The sequence below is a fragment of the Meleagris gallopavo genome, chromosome 2, assembly GCF_000146605.3.
Source record: "Meleagris gallopavo isolate NT-WF06-2002-E0010 breed Aviagen turkey brand Nicholas breeding stock chromosome 2, Turkey_5.1, whole genome shotgun sequence".
Lineage (NCBI taxonomy): Eukaryota > Metazoa > Chordata > Aves > Galliformes > Phasianidae > Meleagris > Meleagris gallopavo.
The window spans coordinates 22,104,018-22,118,901 of NC_015012.2; the positions used below are offsets into that span (position 1 = coordinate 22,104,018).

Sequence of the window (14,884 nt, forward strand, 5' to 3'; positions counted from 1 at the left end):
TTTTTTTCCCTCAGAGTGAATGATTGCTTAACTTCTCCACTGATTACGGGTTTGTTTCCTGGCTGTCATCAGTTTCTGTTACATCTCTCATGGGAGAGTTGCACAGTCATTGCCTGGGTTGTATCCAATGACTTCTGTCACTTTCCTGCTAGGTACAGTGGAATAGTTTGAGAGCAGAATATGTGTGGGGCCAGTGAGAGTAAGGCTGTCATTGATACAGATTTATAAAATTGCAGAGGCACTGATTTCTTGTTGAAAACAGCATAATGCTGTGTGTGGCTGTTCAGAATCATGGCAGCAGTGATAGAGATGTTAAGTTGGAAGGTACACGTTTCCAGTTTGCGTAGGTAAAATTGTGTTTGGATGTTAACCAGTCCTGGGAGCAGGGAGTGAATCTCAATTTTCTTCATTTCAGAGGGAAAGTTTCAAGCTCTTTGTCTTGATTGCATACAATATTATTATTTATTATTACAATTACTGTTATTATTATTAGTTGTTGTATTGTTAGTATTAATGGTAACAGTATTAATTGGAGACAATTTACAGATGCTGTAAGGAATTCTGCCCAGGAACATGGGGGTCCTGAGTTCCAGTAGAGCCCTGTATAATGACTACTTTTTGCTCTGCCTGATGGTAGTTAGGTACAGTGGAGACATCAAGACATTTAAGTACTGGTTTAATTCTTTTAATAAACATATATGTTAATAAAATTATGTGTTTATATGTATATAAGGATATATAAATATTTTATTGACTTCTAATACAGTCAATATTTTACAATTGGAAGTTTCATAAAATATACAGGCTGTTTCAGAAGCAGGTTGGGTTAAAATTCTGAATTAAATATGCTTAAATATTTAGGGTGGGGACATGGTTGCATAATTACAGCTTATGGTGTCTTCACTTGTTTATATGAGGTGAAAACAAATGTCTCTGATATTTAAGGAGTGAAAGCTCAGAATACGAATGTAACCGATAGTTTCTCCACCCACATTATGCAGTCCTGATCTAAGAAGAAATTGGATGTTTTTTCAAAAGTTGAGATGTGATTTTGGAATTTAGAAAGGTGTACTCTTATCTAACTTACAAAAATTGCAAGTATTTAATAGCTGTTTAAATTTGTCGTTCCTACCCTCCCTTAAGAACCTGACATTTGTGTTGCTAAGAGATTCTGGGCATATTATGGTGGGTTTTTTTCTTCTTTCTTTTTCTTTTCTTTTTCTTTTTTTTTTTTAGGGTAATATTTGACAGTAGACCAAAGTAAAGTAGCCTAGTTGGATCTGATTTACAGTATTTACAGATGTACATTAGAAGCATTTTTAATTCAACATGCTAGTTAATGTTTGCTGTAGTTTTAGTGGCAGTACTTCTCTGTAATCTTTTCTGAAGACATAAAACGCAGAGTCTGTAGCATTGTTTTTCTTACTCTTTTATTTCTAAAACTCTTCAAGACAAAGACTTAACTCAGTTCCTTAATGTTGTGAAATGGCTGCTAATTTGCACTGTGTGATCATAGTATGGCAGTTTGGGTGAAAAAGCTTAATGGGGAAACAGTTGAGAATTTCTGAAAAGGATTTATTTTATCATATTTCATTTCAGAACACTGATCCTAAGTCGTCTGTAAAAGGTGTAAGCAGTCAGCTTGGAGAGGGGCCTAGTGATGGACTGCAGCTGTCCAGTAGCCTTCAGTTTCTTGAAGATGAACTTGTGTCTTCTCCTTTACCTGATCTTAGTGAGGATCAACCTTTTGATATTCTTCAGAAGTCCTTGCAGGAGGCCAATATTACTGAACAAACTTTGGCAGAAGAGGCATATTTGGATGCCAGTGTAGGTTCTAGTCAACAGTTTGCACAAGCTCAGCTTCATCCTTCTTCATCAGCATCCTTTACTCAGGCTTCTAATGTTTCTAATTACTCAGGTCAGACGTTGCAACCTGTAGGAGTTACTCAAGTGGTACAGCAACCTGTTGGAGCATCTTTTGCAAGCAATACAGTCGGCGTGCAACATGGCTTTATGCAACATGTCGGAATTAGTGTTCCCAGCCAGCATTTGTCTAATAGCAACCAGATTAGTGGTTCTGGGCAGATACAGCTAATTGGTTCATTTAGTAATCAGCCTTCCATGATGACCATTAATAACCTCGATGGATCTCAGATAATACTGAAGGGTAATGGTCAGCAGACACCTGCGAACATGAGCAGTAGCCTCTTGGTTCATAGACAAACTCCAAATGGTAACTCACTGTTTGGGAACTCAAATACAAGTCCTGTAGCACAACCTGTAACAGTTCCGTTTAACAGCACAAATTTTCAGACATCTGTACCTGTCCATAATATCATAATTCAAAGGGGTTTAGCGCCAAACTCTAACAAAGTACCCATTAATATCCAACCAAAGCCTGTCCAGATGGGTCAGCAGTCTGCTTACAATGTGAATAACTTGGGAATACAGCAACATCACGTACAGCAAGGGATTCCGTTTGCTTCTGCAAGCTCACCTCAGAGTTCAGTAGTTGGTCCTCATATGTCGGTTAACATCGTTAATCAACAAAATACAAGGAAATCAGTCACACCTCAGACAGTTAGTAATGCTGGAGGTAGTATTGTTATCCATTCTCCTATGGGCCAGCCTCATGCACCTCAAAATCAGTTTCTCATACCTACAAGTTTGTCTGTTAATTCAAACTCAGTTCATCACGTCCAGGCCATAAATGGACAGCTTCTTCAGACGCAGCCTTCCCAGTTGGTTCCTAGCCAAGTGTCTGCTGAGCATGTAATGCTCAACAGGAACTCTACAAACATGCTGAGAGCCAACCAGTCGTATTCTGGACAGATGCTGAATAATCAGAACACAGCTGTTCAACTTGTTTCTGGCCAGACCTTCACAGCTCCTGGAAACCAAGTTATAGTAAATCACGGAACTTCACAAATTGTTGGTGGACAGGTGCCACTGCAGCAGGCATCACCGACAGTGTTGCATTTGTCACCCAGTCAAGCTAATGCTTCTCAAGGTAGATCGAGTTTTACGACAATGTCACCTGGCCAGTCTACAGTCTCAAATATGTCAACTTCTAATCGATTCGCTGTTGTAAGTTCTTCTGGTTCAGTACATCCTAGCTTAGGACCTTCAGTTCAGTCTGTTGCATCTGGAGGAAACTTTACCGGAGATCAGCTCACACAGAGCAGGACTCAAGTTCCCGTCAGTTCATCACATCGTCTTCCAGCATCCTCTTCCAAATCCATCAGCACCTTTAGTCACACGTCAGTTGGAGTAACACAGCAACAGTTCGCCTTCAGTCAGGTAAGCAAACTGCTTCAGAATACAGCTGAAGAAATGATTCTTAACTGTGCTAAAATCTTGTTAACAAAGTATTAAAATTGTTAATATGGAGGAAGTAGACTTTGTTAGGCTGTAGTACAACAAATGCTGTGTAACTGCTGAAAATCACTGTAACCCAGATGCGTCATTTCACTCAGTATTTTCTGAAGTTTGTCACTGACTGGCCTGTCGCTTTTGTTAATTCAGAAGTTTTTAGTGGTGATTTATAGTGGTATTTTCTCAACTGCTTACCATTTATGTTTTTGGCATTTTGCGTGCTTATAGTTTTTTTTGATTTGGAGCTGTTAGAAGCCTTCAAATTTGATGCAAAGAAAAGTCCTTAGGAGGAAATACTTTCTAAAGCAGTTTGTAAAAGTTTAGCTTGTAAAAAATATTTCTGAGAAGAGCTCTGTTAAGGAATAATTTTAAAAGTTCTGAAAGAGCCTTTAGGATGAGAAGTGTCCAGTTGATGCAGTTGTAGTTTATGTTCAGCTTAAGTTTATCTGCTTTCATAAATGAGTTTCCGAAGCACGTCAGTATTGAACTCATTAGCATCTAATATCATTAGCAACTAACAGTTATCTCAGCTCTGCTTTTTATTGCTTTGTTTTAGTCTAGTTTGTTTTTTCTCTGTAGTCATTATAAAATACTGATAGCTATCATCTCAGAATGGAATTGCACCAGTTACTGTTGTTTTTTCTCTTTTCCCAAAGGTCTCATGGTTTTTGTTAACCAAGACCAAAACAGACAATGTAATATTGTGGCTTTATTTAGAAAATAAAGGCAAACATGTAGGACCAAATTTTCACTCTTCACCAAAACTGCTAGCACAGATTGTAATGTTTTGTTTGCAGATGAGTAATTTGAAGACTGACTTTCTCTTCATATGTCTCTATTTTTGTATTTGTAGGATGCATGTTGAGACCAGTGGGTTTTCAGCAGTTACAAAAGCATAGAATTCCTTATTGCTGTAAAAGAATATATTTTTCAGGTAAAATTTTGGAAATTTTACCTGAAAAAAATTTCCAAAAAAATTTTGGAAACTCAAAAAGTGGCCAGTGTGGTCTTAACTATAGGGAACAGATTCTACTGCTTCCCAGAATCTCCTTAGCTTGTTTGTACTTAAGTCTTAAATGTTGTATAGTATCATAAGGTCAGTATCATTCAGTTGCTGAACGCCGGGGAGTTTGTTCTATTGAGTGTTTTTCTTGAGACTGTTTTGCAGCTTTGAGACTCTCAAAAGCTGAGCTACCTGAAGGCTGCTTTTAGATTGAGTCAGGGTGAATCACAGGGCATCCGGAATGTACTCTCTGTGTATTTGTATTGTTTGTGGAGTTTCCATTCCTTGCTGATTTACTGTACGCAATTCTTGAACTCAGTGGAAGAAGTCAAGGTGAGACTTCACCAGTGATGAGCTTGGGGCTGAAGGAGGATGCATAGGGCTGCATTTACCTATTCTTGCTCTTTTCCTCTTTGTTAAAGTTTTCAGTAAATACTTCGGCTTTTTATTTTTATTTTTAATGCATGTGCCACAGAAGAAAGGTATGACCCAGACATCACCAGTTTCTGCGTCAAAGGCTCAAGATAATTTGAGACAACATCAACTATCAAGTCTTCTGAGCAACACCCTATCAGGTCAACCATGGTCTTTTTAAAATCATTCTGTTGTCAGGTTGTTTTTTTGTTTTTTTGTTTTTTTTCAGCAATAGATTTTTTTTCCACAGTGTCAGACTTGCATTGCTGGCTCCTGTTGATAGAGATGATCGGAATGTTCTTTTTAGGCGACTGCAAACAAAATTTTTCAGTGTTCAGTGTGTGCTTTTTGGAAAGGTGAATCTGGTCTGTAGAGAGCTAGTTTTTCCCTCTGTAAAATCCAATGGGACTGAACTGTCTTTTATTCTTTCTTGCAACTTGGAGAAATACAGATATCAGCTACAGAATTCTCTGAAATGTTTGTATCTTCTCTTGTGATAGTATGAATAAGTTCATATGAAAATGTTAGTTACAGAAAAGTTCAATGAAGTTAGGTAATTGAAGAATATGGAAAAGTTTGATAAAATGTACTGTTTTTTTTTTCCCAGTAAATTTTTGGGACATTGTACTTACGGTACTTGAAATTCTTGGTGTGTTGCAGTGGTATGATAGGAAATTCTTATATTTAAGGCTTTCTGTAGTTTGCAGCACAGAGTATCAGTCCTGTTCCATTTTTAGATGCCAGTTTGTCCCCAGGGTAGTTTTATCAGTGTTTTTAAACTTGTGAGGCGTCTTTCACCTAAAAGCCAAAAACTCAAGTAGAATGATTGGGATAGGTACATTGAATGGTTCTCTTCTTGCTTAGGATGACAGTCTTTTTAATGTATTTTTTATAGGGCAGGACTCTGGAGGAAAAATCATACAGCAATCTCTTGGAACATCACAAGAAAAAGGAGTAGGATCATCTTCAGTTCAGTGCATACAGGTAGAGAAGACTTTCACTTATATGTTTCCCTTTAAGTTTCAGTGAAGTTGACATAGCAAACATTGAGTATTTTGTCCAGTTGATATTCTGAAAATGCTGTTTTGAGATGTCCTTGCTTAGTGGAGTTTGTTGCTTCCTGAAGATAATTTGATATGACATCACAGTTCTTTCATTTACTTGAAGATGAGTTAGGCAATACTGTTACTTCTTGTAAACTTAGCTATTGTGTACGTGGTTGGGTGGGGATGGTTTATGAGAAAGAGCAGGAAAATTCCATCTAGCCTTTGATTCTTAATGCATTGTCTTCTTTCCTCAGCATATGTTTGTTTCCTACCAAAAGTTTACCTATGTGTGTGAGAATTATGTACAAAAAATTTAACAGTGTTTCCAGGGTTTGGGGCTGGAAGGGGATGCCAGTTTTTATAGAATACAAGTAAGTTGTGAAGGAGGGTACAGTTGTTACATTCCCAGATTGAGCAATTGAGGATAGGAGATAAGGGCTTGAATTAGGCTGGGAGGTGCAAGTTTAGTTGTGGATGGAGCTAAATTACAAAACCACAGGAAAAAAAAAAGGGGAAGGACCTGATTTACAATTTCTGTTCACTGCTGTAACTGTGCTGACTAAAGTACATTTGTACAGAGTATGAAGTAGTGCACAGTTATGAGTTCAGCTTGGTTTTTTAAGTATTGGTCAGATTTGCTTTCTCATGTGAAGGTGAATGCTTTCTGTGCAATGAAGGTACCAAGTACTGTTGCAGTGTGCCTGCTTCATGCCATTCCTGCTTTGGCAAGGCGGATGTTCTGTACTTACAAGAGCTTTCACCCAATCTGTTTTTAAATCAAAAGTAGCTTTTTCGTCTATGACTGACTTTGTTAGACCAGTTGGGTAGTGTCTTGGGGAAAAAAAATAGTTTGTATTAAACAAAAGCCCTTGGATTCACAATAACTTATTCAGGAGAAGATTTGGGTTGAGTAATGCCTCTTGTATAATCAGAATTCGAGTCTCTATCACCTTAGAGAACCACATATTTTAGGACAGCATTCTGCTGCAAAATGATTTCATAAATCATTAGTAAGGTAAGGAATGCAGAAGACACAGATCTGATGGTTATACGTGTATTGTTAACACTGAAAAAATTTCTAGGACAGCTTTCAGCCCACAGCTAAACACCATGGCTTTTGAAAATTTACATATGCAACCTTAGGCTACTTCCCTGGCAAATACTTTAATCCGTCAGTATCAGGCAAGATGACATGGGGAAGACAGTTCCTGAGAGCAGCTTTATTTTCAAAAGAAAAGAAACCTTTTCACCTGCTAAATTTGATAACCAGCCTTTTTCCTGGTGAAGAATGTATAAGCACTGCAGTTGAATTTACCTGTAAACAAGATTGTGATCTAAGAGAACTGACTTCCATATTTCATTGTTAATGTGCCTTATGAAAACATGAGGTGGTTAAATGTGTTCATACTTGCTTGGTGATTGCACTTAGTATTGGTACACGTAGCTGGCAAAAATTAATGCTGAAATGTGAGCTTTGCAAAGGAAGGGATGTGCTATAATTTGTCTCTTACTTTGGACTTAGGTGGATGGTCATTTAGTTGGACAGAAACGACCTGCTGCTAAACAGTTAACTAAAGGAGCTTTGTAAGTCATTGGCTTCTTTTGTAATTTTATTATAGATATTTTCTCCAACTTTCATCTTCCTTTAGTTTTTGATAGTGTATAAACTTTGGTTAGATTATGTGCTAATTATAGATACCAATTTCCATTGCAGTATGCTACAGCAGCTACAGAAGGATCAGATGCAAGCTGTGACACCAGATAAAAGTCAGTTCAGATCATTAAATGATGCAGTTCAGAGACTCCTTTCATATCATGTGTGCCAGGGGTCGCTGCCGACTGAGGAGGACTTAAGAAAAGGTAATTTCCATCTTTTAAATTGGCATTGGGGTTGTAATTAATGTATTGATGTAATGTATTGTATCTTTGTGCTCTTCAGAGTAATTAGAAAGGGAACGTTTTAAAGTTTGTGCAGGTTACTGAAGTACAGTGTTTGAAAGTATGTTCTTGTCTTTCTAGTGGACAGTGAATTTGAATCTGTAGCTACACAGCTGTTGAAGAGGACACAAGCTATGCTGAACAAATACAGATGTTTACTCATAGAAGATGCAATGGTAAGGAGCATAATGCAGATAGAAGAAATGTTTATATGATGTGATTGAGTTTGTAAAAATAATACAGGAAGGTGAGAGGTGGCATTACAGTTAATTCTCTTTAATGATGTATCATTATGTGTATGTATATAAAGAAGTATATATACACACACTTGAAGTTTACTATTGTACCAGCAATCTCAGTGACCAATTGGATTTTTCAGTGTAGACTTGTATCTTAAAATCAGTGATTTACGTTGAGTTCATTTGACATACTGCCTAAGGCTGCTGTTCATATGTAAATTCAGTAGATGCTAAGGGCACATTAACTTCTGCTGTTTGTTTGTACTTTGCACTTGCTCTGAACAGGCTGTGCTTCCAGTGGACAACTATATAAAGAGCCTGGTCCCATCCAATTATCTAATGGGTGGGAGTCATTTATCACCAGTGATAAGGTTCTCTCTGTCTTCCCTTCTCCAGACTGAGCAGTCCCAGGTCTCTCAGCCTTTCCTGATCAGGGAGATGCTCCAGGCCCCTAATTATCTTTGCAGCCCTCTGCTGGGCTGTCACTAGAAGTTCTGCTCAGAACTGGACACAGTACTCCACATATGGTCTCACCAGAGTAAAGTAAAGGGGGAGGAGAACCTTGCTTGACCTTCTGGCCATGTCAATCAACCCAGGATACCATTGGCCTTCTTGGCCACAAGAGCACACTGGTGGCTCATTTTAATCTAGGAAATAATTACTTCTCCTTAGAAACTGGGTGGAGTTTCCAATTTTTGTCAGAAATGCTACTAATTGAAATGCTTTCACAGTCCCAGGTTTGAGGTAAAAAATCCAACTTGCAGAGTTTCTTGAAGAATGTATTTTGGAAGCATGAGGGAATCATTGTGGCTTCAGACACAATAGTTTTCAAGTCTGAAAACATTCAAAATTTGAGTATAAAAGACATTCAAATCATTCTAGTTAGGGACAGGAATGCATAGTAAGACAGGATTGCATAATAGAAGTGTCACATCTAACATGGCTTCGGAATGTGACAGTCCTGTTTAAAAGATAGTTACCATCCGTATATATTTGCAAGCAATTGCAGATGTGGAAGAGAGATAGAGGTGCAAATCTGTTCTTCTAGCACCTGCAATATTGTATGATATATCCTGTTCAGTCATTTTGGAATGAAGTTACCCAGAAGAATGTTTAAGTTTGGAGCTTACCTTTGGAGTTACCTGTGTTGTGACTTAATGGCCAGTGAGCTTTTTTTTCTGTGATGGATGCATCCACTGGCATGAAAGCATGGACTGCAAAATGCAACTCAGCATAAACTGCTTGAAAATACCAGTACTACTGGGAGAGAAGTGCAGAAGAGAAACAAGATCGTGGGGTGGTCCCAATTGCAGGATTTTTGCTGTTTTTTTTTTTTTCCTTCTGAAAATTACTGCGTGTCATGTTTTCTAAGAAAAGCAGTGGTAAATGTATTCAGTTGTGAAAAGTTGTAATACTTAGAACTAATATAGTGATTCCAGTTGTTAAATTTAATAAAATGTGAATAATACTTTTATTGTTGAATTTCAAAAGTTGTGGTCATTGCAAGGATCATTGAAGATGCTATGGAATTATGGATGATTTTCACACATATATGTAAGCCACTGAAAAGAAACTAAACTATAAGAGTTTTAATTTAGTACAGACATGTGAGTGACTTCAGAGGTGGTTTGTTTTTTTTCCTTTTCCTGCAGCGGATAAATCCATCTGCAGAAATGGTTATGATTGATAGGATGTTTAACCAGGAAGAAAGAGCATCCCTGACCCGGGAGAAGCGTCTTGCACTAGTGGATCCTGGTGAGTGATGGTTAACTTCTGAATCTTAAGCATGTTTGCATAGCATCATCACTTAAAAAATATCTCTTATCTACAGTGAGACACTGATTGTTAGCTGTTTTAAAAACTATTCAGAAGAAGTATGATAGTGCAATTTGGAGGATTGAAATAGTAGTCTTTCCAATAGCGTATTAGAATATTTAGAATACTTACAGTGCTTTTAGTATGGTTTTGCTGCACACACTGTCTGCATACTATGCTGCTTAATTTTGGTGATAAGTTCCTACTCTTAAGCATATGCATATTTCTTAAAGATGTGAATTGCTAGACTGCAGATGTTACCCGAATTTGAATACTAAGAAAAACCTGAACAATTTTTTGTAAACATATGCTAAGTAGTTAAACATGATTTTAGTAAACGTAGCTAAGATAAAATGTTGCTGTTTAATTTTTCAGATGGTTATCAGGCTGATTTTTGTTGTTCTGCCAAACAATTTGATAAAACAGCTGATGAAGCACAGACCAGCAAAAGTGACCATCAGTCTAGCAAAACATTACCTTCTCAAAGTCAGACTACCAAAACCCAAGCCAGAGACCGACCAAAATTCAGCTCAGCAGAGTCCACAAATCACAGTAAACTTCCTCTAGTGCCTAACAACGTTTTGACATCACAAGAAGGAACTACTAAGAAATCGGAAAGCCTCACTAAAGCTTTAAAGTTTGAGAAAGCTAATTGTTCTTCTGGGAGCCAATACAAGGCCCTTTCTGAAGAAAAGATGGCTGGTAAAGTTCTTACCAAGTCAGCTGAGAATTCTTTGAGTTCTGAAGACTTGTCAAAGACTGTATCAAGAGGCAGTCATGGAACACACAATAAAATATCAAGGAATACAGTCCAATCTTTCTCAAAGGTAACATGTAATAATTCCTTCAAAGACAAAACTCTGAGGAGCCCTCCAAAGAATGAGGTTTTACATCCTGATAACATGAAAGGCTCCAGTGAACCCCAGCAAGACTTACTGCTGAGTAAGAGTTTAGAAACGACATTTAAGAATATCTTGGAACTTAAAAAAACTGGGAGACCGACACAAAATGAGGCATCGAGTAGTGGCTCTGTTGACTTAGAATTTCCTAATTTTTCACCTCTTGCTTCACAGGAAAACTGCTTGGAAAAATTTATTCCAGACCACAGTGAAGGTGTAGAAACTGACTCTATTTTAGAAGCAGCTGTAAATAGTATCTTAGAGTGTTAATAGTTACAATACCCTGGAAAAGTTATGTTTCTCTTAGCAGAAGCAAATGTGAATGACACCACAAGTACAGCCTGACATACATTTAAGGTTAACCTTTCTAAACTAGATTCTGTTCTGTGTTTGAGAGCAATACTCATTGTGGTTACAGTGAGATAGCCAAGTAAAGTTAATCCTTGTTAGAATGCAGTCTGTTAGGGCCTTACTATTTCAAGTATTATTATGATAGTGCTTTTGATAATTGTGCAGTCCTGCAGCATAACGAGGTTGCAGGTCATTAGGCCCTATGTAATATGGTAATATACTGACAATCACAGTCATTTGAAAGGATATATTTATTAAGAAAACATTTTTTAAAAAGCGATGGAAGCAACAATTCTCCCCTACCCTTTTCCACAAATCATCAGATTTTTAAGTTGTTCTGGAAAACCCACTTTACCTCTATTCAGAAGTGATAATTTGCTTTGTAATGGAATCTGTGTTCTAGGAGTCTTAAGTTGGAAGGATGTCATCACTGTGTTAACAAGGTTTCATAAGTTGAACTTAAAGTGCTTTTCTATTGCTTTTTGAGCAGAAACTAGTTCTTGATATATTTGTAGTGGGTAAGTTTAGTCTGTGAGATGATATTATATGGTCTTAGTCACAGTGGCATGATATGAAGTAATAAATGCTTGACTAAGGAAGGTAGATTGGAAGCCACTAAATGGCTTCTTGTGTACAGGTCGAGGCTATGATAGAGCCATGAATTTATATATATATTACATATATATTAACTCTTCTTCAAGAGCTATTGCATTTTATAATTGGATGTAGTCAGCCTTGAGTCTTTCTGAAGTGGTATAATTTTTTTATTTTTTTCTTTGATTTTTAATTTTTTTTATTTTTAGACCAGGTGTCAAAAGCACTTTTATTTGAAAACTGTTAAGATATTTGTACTTATATTTTAAGAGGACATTAGCCTTACTCAGAAAAAATTTTAAGGCCAGTGTTTATTTTTTATTATGTTTTTTTTTTGCTTTTTGCTATCAGAGAATGTTGAAGCATCCACTGTAGCAGTCATAATTATCAAGATATGTACAAACCAAAGTTGATCAGCAATCCCATTGTTAAAACATATCTAAAAGTTTGTAATTATTAATTCATATTGTAGAGCCAAGTGAAACTATTGCACGGTTTGCATTTGGCTTGCTGTCATGTTGGTAAGATAGAATCTTATTATTTTATTTATTTATTTTAAGCTATGATGTCTTTTTTTTTTTTGTCTGCCCATGCTGCTTTTTCATAGTTTACTTTGGTCATGAGTGCTTTTGTGCACATAAATACGCTGACATTAGTGTTGTGCAGGTAGTACATATGTCTGCTCAGGAGGATACAGCTTTTGTGATTTCTAAGGTATGCTTATCTTCTCCCCCAGACCTCCCCTCCAGTTTCTTAGAAATTACCAATCATTTTCCAAACTTAATGATTACAGTCTTCATAACCTCGAGGCTCATTGTGACAAACTGTGGTTGTCAGTTAGATTGCCAGGAAGGAAAACAAAAGGTAGAGTTTTGTTGTCATGTAATTCAGTCCATCTGAATAGCGTAGAAGAAAGCAGAATTATGTCCTTGTGACAGTGAAAGATTACAGTGCAACTCAGTATTGAGCTACAATCCACTGTCTGACCGCTAAAGGAAACCAAATCTCGAAAGCAACATGAGAAAGATGAACTTGTTTAAAATTCATTTTCCCTTTGAAGTGGATGGAAATACTGTTGGTTTTTTTCTTTTTTTTGTATGTTACTAGTTGCCATTTAAAAAAATTGTGCCAATTTTAAAGTACATATTTGTTAAACCCAACATTCCCGAGTGTTGTATAAAATATTCAAAGTAATAACAAGCATTGCCAGTTTTAAATTTTTTGCTAAGTGTCCATAGAATAGACTCTCAGGCAGTGATTTGTTCTATTACGGGTGAAACTGATGATACAGTCTTCACCTATTGCCTTTTTAGATTTAACAGTACGCTCATGGCTGTGTATTCTGATGCGTATATACTTGATGATTTTGGAAATTTAACTGTTCTAAACTATTTGAGAAGAAAAACAGTAAGTTACACAGCTGTGTGCTAACTAGTTAATTCTTTTATAGAGGAAAAAAAAAGTTGCACATTTGTTGATACATTTGCTTTTTGTGCCACCTCAAAATGGATCCAGCATCTGTACAGCAAATAGGCAATTGATGTATACCAGGCTGTGTGTGTTCTGTTGGATCTTATTTTGGGATGGAGGATAATGACGTTAAAAATGACAAATTGCAAAAAGTAATGATTGTTGATCTGGTCAGACACATTTCCCTGAACTGCCTATGAGAGGAGCCCATTGAGCGATCCTAGCAAGGTAAATGTTAGATTGATCATGTTCTGTTGTTCACTCCTTGGAATTCAGTTCTAAAGGAATTCTGGTACGTTATGAAGCAAGAAATGAAAGAATTGTACTTTTGTTGCTTTTTTTTTTTTAAGAAGAAGTCTAGATTAATCATATGGACTCGAATCCAGCAAAGTATTGTGAATGCGCATGACTTTAAACATGTTTTCATTATTTTGCTGGATCAGCATTGTGTTCTCAATGTTATTTAATACTGCCTAATATTAAAACAAATTTTAAACTGGCAATTAAGAAAAAGATGTTCATTTTGAAGATTTTAGTATAATTTATCTGTTAGATTAGGGAGGCCTTACAGACTGACTTCACTTAAAGAGGATGTGTCACTTATTGTCAGTGTGGTATGGACTTTATTTGCTTAAATACCTTCATTTGTAAAGTATGTCTCACTTGAAATTGCTTTGTATACATTTTGTAAAAATATTTATAAAATGTTTTGTAAAAAAAAAGTATAACAAATTGCAGTTTATTTTGTTATGTTGGATAAATACTGTTAAAAGACACAAGTCAGTAAATATATTGTTAATCCATGGATAGGAAATGTTTAGTTGGAGATTACAAATTGAAACAACCATTGCAATACAGCCAAAGATTTGGGAAAAATGCGTATCTGTGATTGTCTTGATTTAACTAAGTTGAATATTTACATTTCCAAAAGAGGATTGCTCTCAGTTTTTAGTAATATGGTTGCAAAATATTCCTACTTCCGTGCTTTTAACAATTTCTATATTATATAATATTATATAGGCCAATTCTTCATACTCTATGAAACCTTTGAAGATACGGTACTGAGGCTTGGTTCTTCTGGCATAACATAACATACAGCATTACATACAATAATACTCATACCAGAATAACAGGATTGACAGTGATCCTGCTACGTTGTTGTTGTAAATCTTACCATGATGAGGTTGCTGAGAGACGTTCTCCTTCTCCTGTCTGTTTTCACAAAATAGAGGCATCATCTTCCTGATACCTCGGGGAGATAGTAGAAAAAGAGTTTGTGTTTGTCAACCAGCCATCTCATCCATGTTAGCAGTATTTCCCATTTCTTTCTTTTGGCTGTGAGAAGAAGATAGTTTAATTGCTGATGATGTAATGCTTCTTTGTACTTCTAGAGGGGTAATGACTTCTTACTGTGATTGAATTTTTCAGAAAATGTGCTGAGATTCTGATCTAGTAAAGCTCTTATGCTTGGAACTTCAACACTTTATATTTGGAGGCTATGAAAATGAAGGATTGGTGAAGTACACCACCTCTCATCGTGGATTAGGGCCTGCCAGTTGCAAGGTAGAAGTCTTTATGGTTAGTATTCAGTTATTTTGTCAACAAGACAAAATAAACTTGCATTTTGAAAGCTTCTCACATGGATTCAGTCAGTAACAAAATGAATAAAATCAACTATATGTTATTTTAATCTCTATTTGGGTTAGGGTGGCTAAATGTGTTGTATTTTTTTTCTTTCTC

The 14,884-nt window shown here is 36.5% G+C and overlaps 1 protein-coding gene across 2 annotated transcripts in view; it reads left to right on the forward strand.

Moving 5' to 3' along the window:
- Positions 1-13,866, forward strand: part of BICRAL (BRD4 interacting chromatin remodeling complex associated protein like) — a 30,808-nt gene extending 16,942 nt beyond the window's left edge. For both annotated transcript variants that reach the window (XM_031552376.1, XM_031552377.1), the window contains exons 5-12: positions 1,600-3,300; positions 4,854-4,953; positions 5,688-5,776; positions 7,361-7,422; positions 7,553-7,698; positions 7,858-7,952; positions 9,668-9,770; positions 10,206-13,866. In XM_031552376.1, coding sequence (XP_031408236.1) covers positions 1,600-3,300; positions 4,854-4,953; positions 5,688-5,776; positions 7,361-7,422; positions 7,553-7,698; positions 7,858-7,952; positions 9,668-9,770; positions 10,206-10,999 — 3,090 coding nt within the window. In that variant the 3' untranslated portion in view covers positions 11,000-13,866. The remainder of the gene's footprint in view (positions 1-1,599; positions 3,301-4,853; positions 4,954-5,687; positions 5,777-7,360; positions 7,423-7,552; positions 7,699-7,857; positions 7,953-9,667; positions 9,771-10,205) is intronic.
- The last annotated feature ends 1,018 nt before the right edge of the window (positions 13,867-14,884 follow it).